At 38.3% G+C, this 22,422-nt stretch overlaps 1 protein-coding gene across 2 annotated transcripts in view; it reads right to left on the bottom strand.

Moving 5' to 3' along the window:
• The window catches only part of SH3GL3 (SH3 domain containing GRB2 like 3, endophilin A3), a 56,377-nt gene extending 45,357 nt beyond the window's left edge, over window positions 1-11,020 (bottom strand). The window contains exon 1 of one of the 2 annotated variants that reach the window (XM_030015356.2): window positions 10,836-11,020. In XM_030015356.2, coding sequence (XP_029871216.1) covers window positions 10,836-10,880 — 45 coding nt within the window. In that variant the 5' untranslated portion in view covers window positions 10,881-11,020. Of the gene's footprint in view, window positions 1-2,806; window positions 2,939-10,835 lie in introns of those variants that run through there. The other variant, XM_030015358.2, reaches the window with a different exon arrangement.
• Window positions 11,021-22,422: the final 11,402 nt, after the last annotated feature.

The raw sequence follows: 22,422 nt of genomic DNA, 5'->3' as shown, positions 1-22,422 counted from the left end.
CCACAAACAAGTCGCATCAAAAAAGCTGCTAAAGCCTAGTGACCTTGCATTTAGCCACAAATGGCAACAGAACATTGCAAAGACCTGCTTCATTCAACCTGCACAGACCACAGCTCTTAGGCCCGATGGACACAATTGTAATTTCATGACTCTATAGCAGACAATTCCGTAGGTAATTTCATGACTCTCTAGCAGATAAATCCATGGGATCCTGACTTTTGAAGATAGATCATAGATTTCATCACACTAATAAACAAGAACACATTGTCTTTGGGAAATTACACTAACAGACATTTAGGTTGGGCCAAATCTCTAACTGTAGATGCTTCTGTTTTCCTTTCCATTTGTATTACCTTATTTACATCCCTGTTTTACAGATTATTTTGGGGGCTCAGCAATTCCACCAAAGCAACACGATGAGAGTTGAGAAAGTAAAAAGCAGAGAATATTTCTAGTATACAATAGCATGCTCACCTCAAATTCTAGTGTTCACTGTCTCCTTCAACTGATTTCAGTGGGAGAACTGAACTAAGCCTTTAGTCAAAAGCTTTCTTATGTCCCAAATATATTTTTGGCGACTCACAGGAATCATAAGACCTCAAATAGAAACCGCTTGGGGTTTTTTTCCCCACCACCTAAATAGATCCAGAATATAATTTTTTATTGTTTATCTCAATGAAAGTGCATCATTATAAACAAAGAATATCTAAATGGAGGAAATCTTAATGGCGTATGACCATATCAAATATATCAATGACTAAACATACAAGATAATTTACTAATATGTAAAAAAAAAAAAAAAAAAAAAGAAAAATACTTTGTAGAAATCATGCAAGATCCATTTCACTGATATAAAAGGCTACACTCCCTCTAAGTGTATGAGGGAATCCCAGAAAAATACACTCAGTTGAAAAGATAGTCTGAGTTCTTGTGTAATTAAAATAGTTTTACATAATGGAAGGGAAACAAAGGAATCTCCCCAAGACAGCATATTAAATGGCAGCATGAAGTTGGGACAGCTAACTTCTAAAAAGAAATCATGTGTGTAATGGCAAATGGAACAGAGATGACAAAGGGTCAGAGACTGCAACAAAACAAAAATAAAAAAGTCACAGAAATCACTGAAAAGTAAGAGCCAACTTTCTTCACAGTATATTCATACAGGTAGCCAAAGCCAATTTATCATCATCTTCTGATAGTCTTCCCCACACTAAACATTCTCCTCAATCTGTGTCACAGAACTGGTTTGCAAGCTGCACACCTAATTTCTTGAAGAATCAGGCACAGAAGCTCCTGACGTAAACGCAAGCAGCCAAACTGAGTTTCCTCTTGTTTCTTACAGGTGTACAAAGGATGAGTACCTCCTCCATCTTATCTGCTGGTACTACACATACCCACAGGGGCAACCATCCACCATGCTCCAGCATCAACCATTTACAAGTCTGGCAGCTGAGCAACTCTGGGGTTTATCAGTGCCTTCAGCCCCTTTTTGAGTAGTGCTCCTGTACCTGGCCCAGTCAGAATAAATGTGCAGAATAACTGTAACGAAGTGTACAGTTTCAGAAAAACCTATAGAGTATAACTACTGATGAGAGAAAGTATCCACTGAAGACATAGTTATCTTGGAGTCTCTTTTGCAACATATTCCCTCAAATATGAAGGTATTCCTGCAAGTAACCCCCTTCCTGCCTAAGCTTACAACTCACCTGTGTTTGTGTGCATCTCTTTCCTACTGTTCACCACAGAAGTTTTCCTTCCCATTAAATTAAAATACTGCGACAGACACCAACACAAACTTAGATTTAACAGTACAAGGAAGGGAAAGTTCCACTGAGGAGCAATGTCAGTGGTCTTTGAGCACATGGAGACCTGTAGGACAGACCACAGAAGTGAAGAAGTTTTGCTAGCTCTTCCCACCCTCCAGAAAAAGTGAACAAAAACCAAAGCCCCACCTCCAACACCAACAAAGTCATTTTAGGTGGTTACAACAACTTACAGGGAAAAAAAACAACACATAGGGAGTATTCAGACGCTAAAGCCATAAAACAATAAACAGTTAAGATTAAAGGTAAGTATCAGTTGCTATGTTCCAGTGCCCCCAGGCAGACATCCAAGCCTCTTACACCAAAAGCAGAATTCATCCCAATGTCTTTAAAAATCTTATTATTTTCTTTGGAAGGAATTTCTGCACAGCAAACTGGAACTGCTGGTTCTGAATTGATGAAAAGTTATAGTCTTTGATTAATAATTTACTTTAACGGGGCTTCTTCCCCTCCCACCATGCACACATCTACTGTGACCCAGATGCCAAGCTGACAGGTGCTACATTCTCCGCGGGAAAGAGAAAGCGCTCCCATGCCTGTGGCTTTCTCTGACTGTGCCTACTGTCATATGGCACAGGCACCAAATTTCACTTTCTAGCTCTCTCAACAGGACTGTGAAAGGGAAATTCACAATTTTGAATCAAAACAATGCCTTTCTGACCTCCAATCCCAAATCTTATTTATGGCACTAAGTAAATTTTTCCCCCCACTTATTCTCTGCTGGGCAGGTATTTGTACCTGAAAAATCTTAGTTTCTAAAACATGCTTGCCTGTTCCAGAGGGGTATTAAAAACAATACAGTGAACATACCATGTTCAGCCCTGCTGAACTTTGAGTCAGTGGAATTATACCACATTTATATGGAAGCTTTAATCCAAACTCATATCTACATTTTGTATTTATTCATACATCTTATGCAAAATAAACGAAAATTAAAAAAAAAACCAAAACCACAGTGAATGTGACATGGTTCTTCTACGCACCTTTTCAAACCCCCACAAAGTTTGAAAGCAGAATTTCTAATGACTGGACATTGCATCTATAGTCTGGAAACACATAATATACTTTTGGTTCTGCCACTGACCAGCTTCTTAACCTTGAAGTGAGGTCACCTTCAAGTACCTTATTTATTTGCATCTGTAAAAGAAAGAATGGGAACAGTGAGACCTACCTGCATTTGCAAAGCACTCACAAGGGAATAAAGGGACTGTTACTACCTAGGACCATTTATACTTGTTTTTAATATTTTATTTCTTTTTTGCTTTGAAAAAAAAAAAATTAAAAATATTTTCCCCACTTTTTCACCTTAGATCTGTAACCTGACTGCACAAGAACAGAAATACTGCCAATCACAGAAAACAGAATTTTAGAACCCCTTGATTTCCTTTGAGTCCTGGATTCTTATAATCATGTTCAGTTCCTAACCAGGCTAATTTCACTGCACTCATTGCAGTTCATTAAACACAGGTACAGTATCAAAAAAGTAATTTAATTAGGGTAGTACAGAAACAGAATTAATTCTCATCAGAGGCTTGGCATTGTCCTTTGAATAGAAAGCATGCAAGGCCAAGTTATTTTTGTGTTTCACATACACAGCTGCTGATATTTGAGATGTTGCAGGAAATCAACTGGTATATTGTCCCATCAATGCATGTAACTTTTAATAACTTTAATAATAGAAACATGTACACAGTGGTAGGACACTAGGGCTCTAGAAAATAGAATGCAAGGTGTAATCTATCATTTGATAGCCCTTTTCTAATTGGACTTGTCAAAAGTATTGTTAAAACCTGCATCTTCAATTCTCAACTAGTCATAAAACTCCAGCAGTGGCTTCCTTTCCACGAACAGGAAAGAGAGGAACAATGAGAACACAACACAGTATAGAATTAGACTTGCAATACACTGGAGTGAAAGTGGCATTAACATAAATAGAAGCAGTTTGTTCTTAACAATATCATTACAAGACAAAGTTTGGGGTTTACAGGGTTCTTACAGAAGGTATGAAGAATGGGACGCATTTTGTAACTTCAATTTCATTCATGCTTACAGAAAGTGTTGGTGTTTGGATGGCATAACAGACAAAACATTGTATTAAAAACACTTCTATTCTTCAGCACTAGTTTGTTGTGGAACTGCAGCTATATTGTGCCACTGAATATATACAACTTTCTTATCTTAATAGGAAGCAAGCACTTGGACTGAGGGTTTATAGGCCAGATTCTGCTCCCAGTTATACAATTATGCTGCGCATTCCTATGCAAGAGACCCTTCATTGAGTCATCCCAGATTTCTAGCAGTATAACTAAGCAGAATTTGTCCTCCTATATGTATATTATAAAGTCTGTCCCAAATTCTGTACAGGAATGCAACTTCTTGGTAGAAATGTATGTTCAAGATATTTAAGCAACTTCGAGTAACACTTAGCAAACGATGCTAAAGAAAATCTTAATGCAATGCTGTTGCTGTGCTTCACTTGTCTATTTGTTTTTCAGCATTGCAGGATTCTCAAGAGACTGCACTGCAATATATTACCCAGCATGTGCCGCAATGACTCAGGCAACAGCATGAGTTAAGGATGGAGCGCCAGCTCTCACTTGAACTTTCAGGATGCCTGTGCAAAACTCTTCGGCAAAGCCAAGAATCTATAAAAGGAGATGCATTCAAGGAGAAAGTTCAGTTTCCATTCCATTATGCTATACTATTTTCTATTGCAATGCCATTCAGACTTTTATATATAAATATTTTATGTGTAAAATATAACTAACCTCCTTCCAAACCGTAGCTGCACCTCTGCTAGATTCCCAATGTACAGCATTATGATCCATCTATTGCAAGCTTTGAGACCTGCATTGTTAAAGGTTGCAGAGGCATATGATTGCTATCTTCTGCTAATCTGTAGGCTGACTGAAGCACTCGAAATTTCTTTTTGCTACAGTTATGCCTTACTGGCAGGCTACTTAGCAGGTGATAAATACAATTGTAAATATAACTGTAAACCTAAATCTCAAGAGCTAGTTTCCCCCTTCTCCCAACTCTATCAGATATATTTTTTAATATTGAAAACCACCTTCATGCCACAAGAAACCGTCTTCCTATTTCCTACCTATTAGCCCAGTACTTTGGTGCCAGGAAGCAAGCTTCAGCGTAAGCAGGGTGGGCTGCACAACCAAAAGTCAGCCATTTAACTCAAAATTAAGTGAGTTAGCCTTACTAATGCCAAAGGAAGAGGACTGAAGTGCAGATTACTGCCCCTTACTCCACAGCAACCCCCTCCCCCAAATCCATGCTGATCTTTGCTACAGGATCACTTTTCCCTCCCTTTTATTAATAATTTTGCTTTGAAAGAAAGCGCAAAATGAGGACTTCTCCTTTTGCAAGCACTGTTTTCCACCTAAAAAGAAAAAAAAAAAAAAAAATCACAAAAAAACCCAACAAATACTCCATAAACTAACAAGTCTTCAAAGATTTACACAAACCCTCGGTCTCTTCTCACATCATCTTAGAAATTTAAGATGAACAGTGTATAATCTACATTATAGTTTTATAATTACTGGATTGCATAACAACAGTCTCTAGCCATGACACAGCTAAAGACAAACGATAGCATCTAATTAGAAATCTACATATACGTAGAGGATAGAGGAATGTTATTTTTTGTCCTTGCCAGTGGCTGAGGGTTTACTCTCCTTTCTGAAACACGTATAATTATCCGTTTCAAAACATCTCAGACAATAAACTAAATTCTAATGTCCTTTTCACCACCATCCTACCCCCACAATTCTGTAAGATTTGCAAAAGAGTACATCCAATTATCTAATAAAAACTAGGAACAGGATAGAAGCTCGCTCTTTACTAGGTCTTGGATGCATCATGCCCAATACAAGTTAGATGTGAAACAGCAGTATCTCTAACAGACTGTATGATAACAGCTAATAGTCCTGGGAAAGAAATATATCTGCACATAGTAAATACAGTGTTTCTTTTCATGTCTCACTGGCAAGTTCAGATTCTCTTTGTACAGAGTTTGTCTCTTCCTCAGTTTACCGAAGTACTTCCTTTGCTAACAAGCACTTGTGTAAATAAAGTTTTTTTGTATTAACTCAATGTCAACATGCACTTTAAAAAAAAGGCTTAAATATTAGGTCTAGGCTAGTATCATTCATTTACAACATAACAGAAAAGAAAAATAGTCAGGAGAATTAAAAAAAAAAAAACCACAACAAAACCCAATCACAAGACTTATTCTGTCTGAAGAACAAGGTCTTGATTCTGATCTGGTCTTCATTCCAACAGATTGGATCAAAATGCCACATAAATCAATGGAGTAAAAGCAGAAATCTGGGAGAGGAGAAGAAGCATTCCTGCAACTGTTGGTGATAGCCAAAAGTTTAAAAAAAAAAATTTAAAAAATAGAAAAAAAAATCTAAAAAAAGATGCAGTACTTGAAAAGACAAATGCCATTCAGCATATGAGGAGATGAAAGCACAGAGCATATACTTTATTACACTAGGTTAAATCACTTTCAGAAGGCAAAAAAGTTGTAACACATTTTAGTTGTTTTCGTTAGAAAATCTGCTCACCCTTAGGCTCTATCTATAGACAATAGAGCCAGCTCCTGATTCACACTCTCTGGGAGCCTCTCCTTCACTGACAATAGGAGAAGGTTTAAGAAACCAGTCTGCACAGGCTAACAATAACTGTTGATGCCTACATTACAAATAAGTTATTCACAGTAATTGGCAGTCATGTGTTTCCTCAAAAAAGTATTAATTTCTACTATTGCTGAGAAGCTAAGCCTAAGAAATACACTATGAATAAGCTGTTGATAATGAGACTGCTGCTGTACACAGACTTTAGCTACAATTAATTAAAAAAAAATAAAAAAGACACAAATATGTGAATTTAAGGGCAACAGCAGATTTCCTACGCCAGCATCATGGCTAAGCTTTCAAAACACCCTAAGGGAGGGAAGCTCTCAGCTCACTAGCCTCGAACTACTTTGAAAAATCATGTATCTTTACACAGAGATACTAGCCTGGCTACAGTTTTAGAGCACAGCAGAAATTATAATAGCATCTGCTGCCTATTAAGGCTTTCTTAGTCACTCTCTACTTACTGCTTTTCTAAACAGTAACACCACTCTAAAAATACTCCCAGTATGCATCAGAAGATGCAGTCCTCCCACCATCTGGGTTATCCCACATGCACAACCACCATGAGAACAAGGCCTACAAAAACAGTAGGCAGAGATACACCCACCTACATCAAAACATTTCAAACTGAAAACAGGAAAACAGATAAGATATGTCAGAGGCTGAAAGTGACAGGAGACAAATTTTCATCACGAACAGAGCTCCCCAAAGGCTAATTAAAAAAACCTCTATTTGAAAATACATTAGAAAACAGAAAAAAAGCTAATTCCATGAGACTTCACATGAGTTAATCAGCTCTGAGAAGCAGCCTGCCCTCACTTACCAGCTAGTGAGAGGTGGTAAGGCACCATACAGGTTCTGCTTGGTATTTCATTAGTCAAATGAGCTACACTCAAGTGATCATTGCTGATATTAAATGGACAGAATGGAAGCCATCCTCATTCCAGTCCACTTGAGTGTTTCAATTTAAACTTATAACCTAAATAAGAAGCATAGTAAAGAAAACTCTAGTGTACCTGAAAGCTATTATCTGTTACATAACAGATATATAACCTTTGTGTTATATATAAGCTTTGGGTCTATCAGTTCTGTGATGCCAGAGGAAGCAATTATTAGGGTACAGATAATGGAGTAGAATTGCAGCTTTATATATTGGAATATATAGAAAAATAGTTAAAATGCCACTCACTCTGGGGTGCAGACTTTACTGCAATAATTCCAACAGATGCTCATAACTCAACAGTTGTCTTCTGAATCTCACTACCAGATACTTTGGTGAAAACGTATACACATGCGCTGTTTTCAGTGGAAAAAAAAAAAATACAGTTGGGTAAAAAATTCTAGGAGAAAACCATCAAGATCACTTACTGTGAATTAATGGATTACAAACAGACACATGGTGACTTTTTAATACACCAGCCAAGTCTGCAATAGCGTGTCATGCCTGATTTTGGTGATGGCTTTAGTAACCATAACAAGGTAGCTGCTGACCTTTTATAAAGCAAACACTTATTTACTTAACTCTAACTTTAGATAAATCAAGCTGACATGCACCAGACAAACATCTCAGAAACCCCAACTGCATGTATAAAATCATAAGTATTGTTTGCTTTTTTCCTGGAATCTCTAAACTAAGCCTACACACAAAGGTGATCACCGCTAGTTAACACAAAAGCTGTACATAAAGACACACAGAAGAGGCAGGCTTTTTACAAAAACAAAACCGAAATGCATTTCTTTTGCAAAAACAGTTCTGCAACAGTTAAGTGGTTCAGTTAGAGTGTACTGAGTTACAGAATAACTCCATTTATTTTATTTTACTTAATCTTTCTATAACTATATATCTCTATTACTCTATATTTCAGTTAAAATTGTGGTTTATTTCAGTTGAATAGAAATGTATTTTAACATGGAAATAGTATCTTTTGAAAATATATGGATCTTGTAACTTCTTTGATATTTATTCCCACTTCTGAATGAATTGTTAAATACAGACTATCTCAAACCACTTGCTTCACCCTTCAGATTTTTTGTCTTTAGGTTCTGTCAGCCTTCAAATATTATTCTTATTCCTTAATCACATGTCCTGGCACAAGTCTCATTCCCTTCAGTATTCCTCAGTGTCCTCTGGGAAATTTGCCAGTTTTTGTCATCTGCCCCCATTCTCCTTTGGGAACACTAAAGGAATTAATTTCATTCTTTCCCCAAGCAATGCCTGTCTCTGCTGTTAACAGTTACCCTTGGCATCCTTCATCCATTCAATACACAAAGGTATATGTCTCCTTAAGTAGATCCTACAGTACTTAGGAGATTTAACAAATGTTCTGTTGAGAAATACCTCTTTCATGCTCTGCATTTGCTTGTTTTAGCATTTTTGCAAAAGAATTTAGCTAAAAGATGGATTGCCAATATTTCCATTTTGCATGTTCTACTTTATTTTTTTTAGTTTCAACAATTGTTTAGTTCGTACCTTTATGCATATGGACATGACTGTGTGTCTGTGTGTCAGAGATAAACAGATCAGTTATTTAGACCTGGATGTTTTTGATCAACTCTATACATGTTATTTCTTCTGTTATCTTTTCCACTACTACTTTGACCAACATCTTATCTGAATTGTTCCAGAATGAGCTGTTAAGAAGCGTCTTGTGTTTCCTCAAGCACCGAAAAAATCCAATTCCAGTATCTTTTTCCTGCACATTAATCTCCTACTAAACAGCCTTTCTTTCCCTGAAGAGAGCCTTTTTGCATCAACTTACTTTGAATTCCTTGCTCAGTCCTGCATTTGAAAATAAGTGGAAACTTTACCTTTGGCCCACCCTGAGAAGAATATTATCTGAGTTATGCATGGCAGTTCCTCACTGTCACGAATACTGGAAGCCATACCACAACTTTTCAATAAATGCACAGTCAACTTCTATATATTCTATTGTTCCTTTTTGCCATTAGTACTACCTTTATCAGATTCCCTCCCTCCCCTTTTTTTTTTTTTTTTTTTTTCAAATGTTTACCTGACATCCGGGCAGGATTAAGCAACTTGCACTGTTACCAGTTGCTAGATGAGACAGCACTTGTTGTGGTTATCTCTCTAACTTCCTCAGTTAAATACCTTCTGTTTCTTGAGTTACAAACTCACCATAGCAAAGGCTGCATCACTTACCAGCGTAAGTTAGGTGCAAAACAAGCCAAAACCTTTTATAAATTGTCCTTGGATTTATTTACCCTGGAAGTCCCACATTTTCTCAAAGGGACAGTGAAAGTTACCTAAAGGATACAGGTTCGTGACATTTTTCAAGATAAGTACATAACATGAAAGAAAGAACACTACTGAAAATAAGCATTAGATAAAAATATTTAGCATCTATATCCAAACAAAATGCACATTCTGCATTCAGGCTGCTGACAAGCCAAATATCTGAAGGAGGACCTACAAAGATGACAGCTAAGCACTCAATGAACCTTTATTTTCTCCACTCTCACCAAGACAAGAACAGTTGTCCCATCTGACTGAATAGGTTACAGACACTAATTTCAGTATTACCATTATTATTAATGAGAACCAATAGAAATACAGATCTCTCAGGCTTGGAATAAGCAAGCAAAGCATTTGAGGCTTCCAAACACCTTCAGCGAGAAGAATCCCACCACTGCCACTTCCTGAAGCTACCATACCAACATGGGGCTTTGGGTCGGCACTATCATGCTATGTAATGCAACCAGTCCACCTGCCTGACAGAAAGCGGTTTCTCTCTTAAGAGAAATCAGTGAAAGTATTAAAGAGAAGCACATTAGAAAAGAGAACAGGGGAGAAAAGGGTCAGGAAAAGATGAAGGTTCACCCAGGAAAAGATAGGAGTACAGCATCTAGAAAAGGAGGGAAAACTCTAGAAACATATGATACCCCCTATAGGACAAATACACGGTATGCCAGGTAGGGTAATAAACCAGTAGTTTGTGGAAGAACAACACAATGAACTCGTTAGGGAAAGCTAGTACCCTACAGCCTGTATCTTTAGCTGAGGCCTCGGAGTACAAACACAAACCCGGCACTAAATAACGAATATTAATACCTAGGAGAAAGACCTGAAGCCCCAAGCAAAAGAAGGAGAAAGGCAACCCTCTCCTGTAAGGATCAACACAAGAGGCAATAATAAAAGGGAGGACCCAGAGGTAAAGCTGAAGTCAACGCTCCTCGGGGTGCCAGAGAGCGATGCCGCCAGCTAGAAGGAGAAGGTCGAGGAATCCGCTGCGCCTTGCGGCGGGCGGCCGGGAGCGGGCGCAGGGCGAGCTACCCATCAACAGCAAAGCCCCCTCTAGGGCTCCGCCGCCGCTCCGGCCCCGGGAACTGCTCCCCTTACCTGGCTGGCTTTGTGAAACTGCTTCTTGAGCCCCGCCACCGACATCTTTCCCCCGCGGCTGCCCGAGGCGGCGGCGCTGCCCAGGCCGAGCGGCCGGCCCGGCCTCTCGCTGTGTCACCCGCACCTACAGCCCCGGCGCCCCGCGCAGATGGAAACATCGCCTTCCAAGCGGGCTCGGCGGCTGCCGCCCCATTGGCCGCCGCCGGGGCCCATGCAAATGACAGAACCGTAGTCGCCGGCCCATTGGCCGCTGGCGGGCGCTATGCAAATGAGGGCGCTCGACGACGCCCACGCTGCGATGTTGCATGGAGACAGCGGAGAAGGGGAACGGGCGGGGGGGGACGGGAAGCCGAAAGGATCCCTGCGTGCAGGTGGGACCGCGGCTGCAGCAGGGGCGTCCTCCGAGCCACAGGACGCTTGCTTAAGCACCAAAAGGCCTGTTAGTTCTCTGACTGCGGCTAGCTAGACCCATTTCTAATAAGGTTCCAATTTTCTCCTTGTAGGTCTCATTTCTTGTGTTTCCCTGTAGCATCTTCAGTTGCGCTCATTCACCTCAGATCTATTATTATACATTGTAATTTATTTGGAGCTTTTAACACGTGAAAGCTCTTGCAGCGGTCCAGAACACGACTGGTTGATGCTGCGCATCAGAACAAAATCCACTTGGTAGTTTGACTCCATAGCTGCATTTGTGCTGCTCAAGGCTCAGAAAGGCACAGTCCCCCACCGACCGCCTCCCTCTCGGAGGAGCAGATGTACTAGAAAGAGCTACGCTGAAAGAATGGTTTAGTTGTTTGCTTGGTTGTTACAGGATGGATTCATTGTATGCTTAAATATGATTGCGTATGAGCAATGTGCAGATACAAATATGCAATGTGCTTATGCCTGCACTGGTAAAGCACTTCCAGACTACACTTAGATTCTGGGGAAGATACGCTCTGCGATGTGCTGCTCGATCCTGGCTGTAAGATCACTTGGGAGTTATGATTCAGCTGAAACTTACGCATGGACCTGGGAAGCAGTTTAGAGAGAACCTTTGCTGGCTGCAGCAAGGCTCTTCGTGTTACTCACTGTCGTGCTTAGTGCATTTTTATTGGGTTGGAAAAGAAAGGTGTTTCCAGAGTGCATTATAGTTACTGCTTTATAATAGCAAAGAGGACAATGGCAAAAAATACAAGAACTTGCAGAGTAATTGTTACGTTATAAACCGGGAGAAAGGAATCACTGTCTCATCTGTTAGAAACAATTATATACCACTATGAAACAAAGTGTAAAGACAGACATATTCATGAGTTAAGGAACTCCTACTGGCTATTATTTGACAAAGGACTCTCTGTACCGGAGAGGCAGAAGAGACAAAAGAGAAAGCAAAGAGGATAGCACCAGTCAACATTCGCTCTGGAAGACAAACTCTAAGGTGAAGTCCTTCCAGGTTTTTGGACTGAGTAATGTTTGAAAGAGGTCTGCAATCACCATGCTATCTGGGGCCACCTGTATCTAGGGAAAGAGCGTTTTCAGCCTCTTTACAATGATTACACCACAGGCATCTGATTTCAGTACCAATTTCTCCTCCTAACTAGAACAGGCAGCAGGATGTTAACTGTGCAGGCAAAATTGGTTATGGCTTAAATTAGTAAAACATTTGTAGAGATCTCAGGTGAGAAAGTAAGGCCTAAACTAAGAAATGTGAGTTCTGTAAAAGGTATTAAAGCAACCTCTTAGTGTACCATGGAATTAGGGAGAGAAGGTGGCTGTGGCCAATCTTCAGCTTTAAGAAAGGGTGGACCAGAAGTGAAGAAGGAAGGACTCTGAAATAAGTCACTGTGGAGGGGAATCAATGGATTATGCAGTCACTGTGGCAGTTAGCTATAAAATTGGATTAGATAAAGAACTTGAGTAAGGCTGTATGTCTACAACTTCTTTTTTTTTTTTTATCCTGCTTGTAACCCAAGGATAGCAGCCATGTTGTCTCTGCTGAAGTGATACAAGAATTTGCAAGTGGGAAATGCCCTGTGGAAATTCAACTTCATAGCCTAATTCCTCAATGATACAGACAAGGTGAAAACCTAATTAGTGAGCCAGCTTGAATGGTCCAGGTGTTAATGATTTGGTAGAGACAGCCTGAAAAAGAGACTGGTATTCAGTTCAGATATAAGCAAAAGTTACAGCTTGTAGACAATAACATACGTTGGCTAAGCAGTATCTAAGAGCTTTATAATCACAGACATAGTTATATCTCATGGGGAAAAGATTGTGATTTGCTGGATGATATTACTCAAGTTTTACAAAAAGTCACTAATTCAGTCTGTAAAATGAGGGAAATTGGAAATAGTACAAAAACTGTGGGAAGTGGTTCAGATAAATGCTGACATGATGGGAAAAAAGCTTCTACTAAAAAGAACTGTTAAAAGGAGAAGACAGGCCAGGGCATAGTACTCCATGGGCATGGTGAAAAATGCTTCACAGAGCCTGGGAAAGAGGAGGCCTTCAGGGCAAAACTTCTAGATGTCTGGGTATTTAAACAACAATTACAGTCCCGCTACTCAGGAAATCTCAAAGTACATGAGAACAACAGATGATAGCTCCAACACATTATTGTTATTGAATCAGATGTGCTAAAAAGGACGGTGAAACTTGTATAAACTGAGAACTCCTAACTGGGCTCAAATCAAAGCAGTAACTAGAAAATATGCACTGGCTACTTACATGGGAGAAATGGGCTTGAAAATTGGTCCTGTGAAATTCAAACAAGACAGATACTTGGATAAATAGATAAAATCATAATTCACTTGGATTTCAGTGTGGCTAATACTATGTAAAAAACACAGTCAGCAGAAATGCAGTCTGAAGATGTGGCAAACAACCTTATAGGCATTTGGTTTTCAATGAACAAATTACCTTACCTGTAAGAGCTGAAATTGCAGTAGCAGCCATATGAAGTATTTCAGCAGAATGAAAACTAGAAATATTTTAAAAATCATCCAGAGGCATCTTAGCAGTTGAAATTACTTGGAATTTGAAGCCAACTACATCCATGTTTGCCTGAGTGTCTCTTAAAAATAATGAGAACTCTGTCAGTGAAATGTGATCTGGGTCTTTGGTAGTTACTGCCACAAAAGAAAACATCAAAAAGGGAAGGAAAGATGAGTTTGTGATGAAATTCTATTGGATTTGATTCTGGGCCACACTGACTACCTAAGTAAAGCACTTATTTATTCCTTAAGGCTTAAATATCCAAAACAAGTTACCGTGCATCAGCTTACCTTGCATAAATTTCTACACATGGCATTAGAAGGAGACTTTGTATGTATTCACCTGATCCAGGACAAGAATAACTACAGGGGAAACCAGCCTAATGAGTAGTAATCAAGTTATTGCTTACCAGGACTGAGCTCATTGAGAAAAACCTATGAGGCACCCATAAGGGAGGTTTTCATCTGTAGTTGAATTGGAGATTAGCAACCCCAAAATCTGGATTCATAATAGAAAAATAAATGGAAACTACACATGAATTCTCTACATGTTGAGGAAGTCTGATTTCCCAAACTTCATCTTCAAAATACTGGCAATGTGGAAGAAGAGCAAAAGCAAAAAAAAAACCCCAAACCAACCAACCAAAAAAAACCCCAAACCCTTAAATTTCTATAGGCTTTTGTGGCTTTCAGCTTGAAAAAAAAAAATTCCTATATCAGAAATGGTACATCCACAGGACTATGTTGAATAGGAGAGAAGGGGTGAAGAGTTAGACAAACAAAAGTGAGCAAGACTCTCAGGAACAGATGTGATGATAGCCACTAATGGTCCATAAGGACTATATGTATTTAATGGCAGTGCAGATTACCTGCTTAGTTTTTCATGTTAGTTGTTAAAACTGTGGTCATAGGCTGTGGGGTTTTTTTGTCACAGGAAAAGAATACATTTGAAAACTAGTGCTTAGAAAATAAGCATTCTAGGAAAATTATGCCATTTGAAAGAACAGTTGGCCAACACCCCGCTCCACAAGAGCAAACCTGTAGAAAGCTTTAAAAATAAAGCAGGCTCAGATACAAGGTTGTGTGCTCTTCTAGAAAGGTGGGAGTTCATCTGATTTGATGATTCTAGAAAAAAGAGGGGAATACTAAACTGAATTGACACTGATACTTGAATATTTACCCAAGTAAATGAAGTAATGTACAACATAGTGTTCCAGAGTGAAATCCAAAGGACTACAACACTGGATGAAATTGGTCCCAAATTTCATCCATTTAATTATATTCCTGGTGTCAGCTCCCACATTTGATGTTGCAGGACAGACCTGGAAGCTGACACTGCGAAAACAATGCCAATGGCAAACTACCCAAAAACAAAATCAGAAGAGACTCCTTATGCAAAAAATGCCCAAGACAGTAAGAACATCTCATGACCCTGTTTTAGCACCCTTTCTATATCCTTAAATGAAACAACTATTTAAAATTAAATTTAAAGTTGGTGATATGAAAATATGTTCATGTACAGGAGCAGACTAACAGTGGGGTTTTGCTTCTAGAACACAACCAAGAAATTCTGCATATCATAGCACTTTCTGTGCAGATAAACTAGCTCAGGTATTTCTGACATGGCTTTGCATTGCAGTATACATTTCATGAGAATGGGAAAAGAACAGACAGTCTTCTCTACACAGCCAGCACTGGCCAGAACTTGGAAAGCATTCCGTTCCACACGGACGCTGCTGGCAGTTAGAGCCAGAATATATGACCCTGGGGCCGGTAGACACTCTGGCTAACCTACTTCATTTGTTTAGGATGCTTATGTTTGCTCCCCAGATCTTCTAACTAAATGTAACTAGTGAATTATTTTTGGCATACGTGATTGTTCTTCTCAAGCTGACTTTCCATATGTTACCATTATCCAGATCTTTGCTTCTCTTCTTGTCTCCTTCCTGTGTTTGTATTCCACATGCTTCTCCATGATCCTGCAGATACGTTCTATCCTCGCTTACTTTCCTAAATCTTTGGCTGTTGTTCTGCAAGTGTCAACAACAAAACAAAAGCTTGTTAGGTCTTACGCCATGAATTAATAAAAATAGTTCTAATTACATGTTTCTTTTAAAAAGACATACAAACATTTTAGATGATGAACTTAAAATCTAGACGTAGATATTTTTTAAAGTTACATATGTGGCTAATCTAAGTAGGTACGCTAATTTTGAAAACTCAACAACCTACTTTTTGTGTATGCAGCTCTGTCACACTCAGCTTGTAAAAATTTTGCACTCCTAATCTTGCAAATTATACTATGTGGATGAACTCCATAAGAGCTCCTACTTGGAGATCTTGTAAATTCAAGGTGCCTATGTTGTTTCTGGTAACAGTAAAAAAAATTAGCTTTTACTATTAACATATACCTAGGCACTCAGTGCTCACAGGCAACTCTAGACTGTTCTACAAAAATTAGTTACACGTGTAAATTAGAATAAAAATGTGAATGTCCAAAATTACTCCACAGTGGAGACAAATCTGGCAATAATAGAGTATTAGTTAGTGCTAATCCTGCATACTCAGAACATTTTTATTTCCTCCATGCTTGAGATTTCTAACCTGATAAACCGTTGAAAAAAAAACTGTAAGAAGTTTTCCTTTGGGTAGGTCTATCCTAAATGGAAATATTTCAGTTTTCTGACCAAATCGGAAAAAACGTCATTTAGACTTCAAATCTCGTCGTTTTCAGTACAGCGGCATTCCTTCACACAAGCACCTGGTTTGCCTGCTTGAGCCTCCCTTCCGGGCCGGATTCCCTCAGGGACTACATCTCCCCTAATGCATCTGTGGCCATGTGCGCACCAAGGTGGGCCTCTCTGCGGGGGTTTGGTGGGGGAGTAGCGTACTGCACTGTGGGTGATGTAGTCTACCCAGGAGCCCCGCCAGCGACGGGGAACTAGAGCAGGTTGCTGCCAAGCAGAGCTTCTTCATGGAGGTACAGCAAGGTAACAAATCCACGAGAAAAGGCTGGGTTGTGAAATGGACCCACAATTTTTTCACTAAGGATAAGGGAAAAAAAAACCCTTTTCTATTGGAAAATACCAGAAAGAAATTCGTAGCCATTTCTGAACTGAAATTTCTTAACCTCTTTTCTGGGGAAGAAAAATCAACCTATTTTAAAAACTTATTTCGTTTAAGAGAAAAACAAGTGTTGGTGTATCAGAAATAATCACATAAGGAACATCCCTCTTTTTGCTGGCCTTTCTAAAGTAGCTATGTTCCTTCTTATTAAAGAGTAAGGCAAAATAAACTGTAACTTAAAACGAGTCAATATGGTAATAAGCAAAAATGTTGCTCTGATTTAAAAAAATTTCACCTGAGTTCTGTGCTGCTATTTCACAGGCGACAAAATAGAGCTACTAATTTTCTGCACACAGCTGTCTGTGTTCATCAGAAAATGATGACATTCTCATTGTTGACAATGGCAGCACAAAACTTGAAGTTGAAATGTCACTAGAAGAGTAACGCTAGCTTCAGGAAGATATAAAAGATATTCATCTTCATGTTAAAACTACTGTATCATAAATGGTGAGGACTGTTTCAAAGCAGAATTTTGTAGCACTCTGGCATAAACTGGATCACATTTACTATTTGAAATCCAATCTAGAATTTCACGTAACTGCTCTTCAGTTATAGAACAAAGCTTTAAGTGTCATCTTAGTAAGTTTTGGTCTTTATAATGATCCTTTTCAGTGGAAAAGGGACACATTGAAGAACAACGCGTGCTGCCTTGCCTTGCTTAGGGAATGCAATGCACAAGCTTCTTTGATAATAATTTATTCAGCTTTATCGGGGAAAAAAACCATAAAATCAGTAAGAAATCTGAGTAAAAATCTGAAAGAACACAGACTGTATGTAATAAAAGGAGACAAACAGTAAAAAATAAGATAAAGTAAAAAATCCAGTGGTTTATCTTCTCCATGTATAAATATATGCCTAATTCTATTTTAAGTTGCTTCATATTACAGGGCAGAAAGCCGTATCAACTCTGTGACACAGTACCCTTACATAATACACGTGGACAGTTCAAAGAATTTGACTGATGTTTAAAAGCAATTTGAATATCAGTAAGTACCTTGTAGCAAGTTTGTGAATATTCAGACATACCTGATTTTAACAAAACTTTTACAGCATGGATGTTGTTTTGCTTTCAGTGTAATTTAATAGGTCTTTTGGGATCTGCCATGTTTGAACATCTGGGAATCATCACATGTTGTCTGTTGATCAATGAGGCAACAGGAAAGGCATGATGTGACACAGATGTTAAATATGGCAATACTCCATAGACCGACTGGATCACAAATGGGAATGATCAGACTTTGAAAAATCTGATTAAGATTCATCGACTGGATAAAATTCAGGTTTTTTTTTTCTTGAATTTCCTAACTGTTCTGATAACAGTGGGTATTATAGTGGTCAAAGAATTGTTGGAAACTGGCTTATTTGGAGGAATAAAATGACATAACTGAAGGCAAGGACTTTTACTATCAAATACTTTACAGGAAGATGAATACAACTTGCCAGGTCCCTGCTGTCTCGTCATGAAGATTAATGTCTACTACTAGATAACTCTGCCACTCCTTGTAAAACAAAGAATACATCAATCAAATTTATTGCATTAGTTTAAACATCATGGTTAATTGAGTAATTGCCGCTATACTAAGAAACCTTTTTCTCCCCTCCCTCATATGCAAAGGAGAAATAGCAAATATTAATTTGACTGTTAACCATGAATGCCACCTTCTGGCTATGCACAGAAACGCCCTTCGAGAGCAATTGGGAAAAAAAGCACAGCTTTCATTGCATAGTTACCAGATAACTTTTTCAATTAAATATATGTTAAAAATGTGTGAAATGGACATGCCTCCTGGCAGACTTCCTAGCTTGCTTGTTGAAATTTAAAGGTACTCAGATATTTACTTTTCTAAAGAAATTGAGTAGTTTAAAATAATAAACACACCTCAGGTTGACTTTCTGTAGAAACAACCTGAAAATTGTTGTATTTAAAGGTAGCAGCTGAATCAATATCATGAATGAAATCCTGACCCTAGTGAAGCTGACAGAACTTTTGCCACTGACTTCAGTGGGGCCCAAACTTTCAGCTTGTATTTTCTGAAAGCTGCTCTTGTGAACTAGGGTTTGAATTTTCAAAAGTTTTTAAGGAAGCCAGGTGTATATTCTTCTGCAATTCAGTGGGCACAGTATTTTAAAGAGGAAACTGGTCCTACAAAACAATGGTGTAAAGGTTTTTGGAGTCAGAGACCTCTCCTTCCCGATATCGGACCAGATTAGCTGTCGCTTTTATTGCTTGAACTTCTCCAGCAATAGACTTACAGTTGTTTGGTGCTGTTAGTACAGGTAAAAGCATGTCGTACGTACCAGAACATGTTCCTTGAAGCAATCATATTATCATGGTGTAATGGACTCCCAAATCAAAGCAAAATTCTACTCTGGCTGCTAGGATGATATACCGACAACAGGGGAAACAAGCCAGGCAATTTCTCTCACCTGGGGAAGCAGAGTTTCTCCAGTGCATGAGGAAGAATATTTGGGCAGACAGTAGCTGAAATCCCCTGCAGTTACAGATTTCTTTAACTCTACTGCATTTAACTTATCCCTTATTTTTTTTAACCTAGCTATTCCAGCTGCGTGATCTCTTGCAGATTTAAACTCTCAAGTCATAGTTAAAAATAATTTCAGTGAGCCTAATCCTACACTTAGATATATCAGTGAGAAATCAGTCATCTCTTCTTAGGTTCTTTTTGGTTCTGCCTATCAATTTCTTTACTGTGTCAAGTATAACATGGTAGAAATTTTATGCAAGCTGATAAATCAACCTTACTGTAGACATTGGACCACTTTTAATTTGCCTAATCTGTGATTCTAATATTTTTTAATGTTGTCAGATATGCACTAATTTCAAGGATTCAGTGAAACAGCATACATTCTAAGAGATTAAAAAATAGTGACAGCTACTGTATATTAATAACTGATGCCTGACTTTTTTGATACAAGTTTTCCTTACAATTAAAAACTTTCTAGCTGAATATGGAAGATACTGGAGGGGAATGATGAATTTTATTATTTTTCCATTTTACTGTTATGTTAAATGTAATGGGTTTCAATATGCTCCAAATATGTGGTTCTTCTGCAGTAAATAAAAATAGCATGAAGCTTTATCAGATTTTTTTTTTTACTCCCTTCTTTGGAGGAAGAAAATAAAAGATGGGGATTAAACTGAGCTTAATCTATATCTCTGCTCTTCCTACAGTGCCATACTTGCTTGTTTTTTCTGATAGGTGGTCTTGCAAATATGACCCAGGTACTGATACTTGGAAAGCAGGTACCCACTTACTCAATCCATCCATACAAATGTCCACAGAGTTTGTTATTTTTCTCAGCTGCTATCTGAGAAATCTGTAAGAAGCCATTTATAATTTTGACATGTATACTAAGTTTTGACATATATACTAGGTAATGGAAAGCACATTTGTGAATCTGGCCTTTTTATTTTTTTTTTTTTTTCCCCTTCAACTTTGACTTAAAACATCACAGAGCTTCTAAGATTCTTAAAGTACTATGCTTTTCCTTTAATGAGGGTGATTATGACCAGGGTGCCACAGAGACAATAGTGTGTGTTGGGTGACTTTGTGGATTTTTTTTAAGGGGAAGGAGTGGTTAAGAAGATAAGTGCTCAAGGCAAAGAGAGAAAAATGTTCCAACATGAGAGAAACTGTTCCAACAATTTACTCTAATATTAGTGATACTATCTCCAATCTGTAGATGGCAGTGATCTTCCACTGCCTGCTTCAGGAGGAAAGGGGTTGTGGTGGTGGTAAATCCTAAAATTAAAACCACTATGCAAAACAGATGTGGGGAAAATCAATCATGAAGTTAACTTAATTCTATATACCAATCTTCTTTTTAAACTAAAATGTACTTAAAGAATATAGGAAGGTATACCCTGTATTGTATTCATATAATGAGAAAAATACGTCATGCCATTTAGAACTTTTTAATTTCTGTATCGAAAGATTTTGATGACAAATTCTAGAATATTGTGTTTTGGAATTAATCTATGATCAAAACCCTATGGTGGCATTCTGGACATCTTGTACATACCTTTGATACACTTCATTATTTTAAACATGATTATTCAAATAATATCTGCATTTTTCCTCCCCCTCCCCCCCCCCCAGATACTTAGCTACCTCCTTCATCAGTTGGTCAACAGGTCTGTATCACCTGTTTAATTTTTCACTGTTTTTCTCTTGACACTTGCATTAGCTTTTACTTTCATTCAAATAAAATGCAGTAAACAGAGTGTGTAAGGCTGTCAGAGTATACTTTAGTGAAGGGTGTGATGTGAAGCTCACTGAAATCAAAGACAGTACTTCTATTAATTTTGGTGGACTTAGAGTCTTGCCTTCCAAAATCTACCTTGCTTGGTGACTGGCAGAGAGAATTTTCAAAATATAACACAAAGCCTAGCCTTCCCCTTTTGTCACTATTTTCAGTTGTGGTTTGATTTTTTCTTAATGTTTCTGCCTATAGAATTTTAAAATATGATACTTTTCATGAAGATCAGACTATAAAAATAACAACATTTTTAAAATTCTATTTTAAGTGTCACGTAGGCTTCTAGCATCAGATTTTAAATGGTATCTAGACACACAAATGCAGATAAGGTGCCTAACAGGATTTCAAACAGCATCTAAATAGCATTTTAAAATTGACTTCTGAAGATTATAAGTATCAATGAGATTTTGGGGTTTGTGGGGAGGAAGACGCCTACAATGCATGTATATGCAAATGGACACAGAGAAGTACCTAAGCCAGTTAATTTCTTAATTGTTTCAGTAGAAAGCATATCACTGCAAAGAGCAAAAATACAAAACTATTCATCTGCTTCTAAGGCAGCCCAGTTTACTTTAAATGGTATGACCATTAGATACCTTAGAGTGACTCCAAGTTGAGACATTCCTCAGCAAATCATGAGAAATTACTTGTGTTAGATTCTTCCATTTAAAGTTAAGCCATTTCATTCCTTGCTGCTGAAAGATGTTTTGCAACATCAGTACACCTAATTTACAGTCACTGTTGTTTCACTGCAGTCGAGCAGAGGCTTGTCATTGGTATACCAGTGGCAATTTTGACAACTTCTTGTGCAGAAAGCCAGTATAAATTGCTGTGCATCACTTAAATCCTTTTTGGAAAGCTTAGCTGGGAATTATCTCCTTTTGCACAGGAATGTATCAGATCCAGTATGTCCTGGAAGAAAAAGGACATATACTCATCATCCCAATAGCAGGCTTTCCACCCATTCCAGCAGGAAGATAAAACCATCTATCTGACATCACTGTCTTAAGAGCTTTCTATACATGCATCCTACATTTCCTCCTCTGAATTTTTTCACCTCTTTTTTATGATGCCAAATAGCTTTTCCTCTTCCTTACTACCATGCTCTTCAGTTCTTTGAAAAACAGCAGCAGTTTCTCTATCTAATCTATCCACATTGCTTAACCTGCAGTTCTAAGAAGGGATTTGTTTTTTAATGAGTGAATGTTTAA

The sequence above is a fragment of the Aquila chrysaetos genome, chromosome 5 (genome assembly GCF_900496995.4).
Source record: "Aquila chrysaetos chrysaetos chromosome 5, bAquChr1.4, whole genome shotgun sequence".
Classification (NCBI taxonomy): Eukaryota; Metazoa; Chordata; class Aves; order Accipitriformes; family Accipitridae; genus Aquila; species Aquila chrysaetos.
The sequence above is the reverse complement of the archived record's forward strand: the minus strand, read 5'-3'. Positions and strand labels throughout refer to the sequence as shown.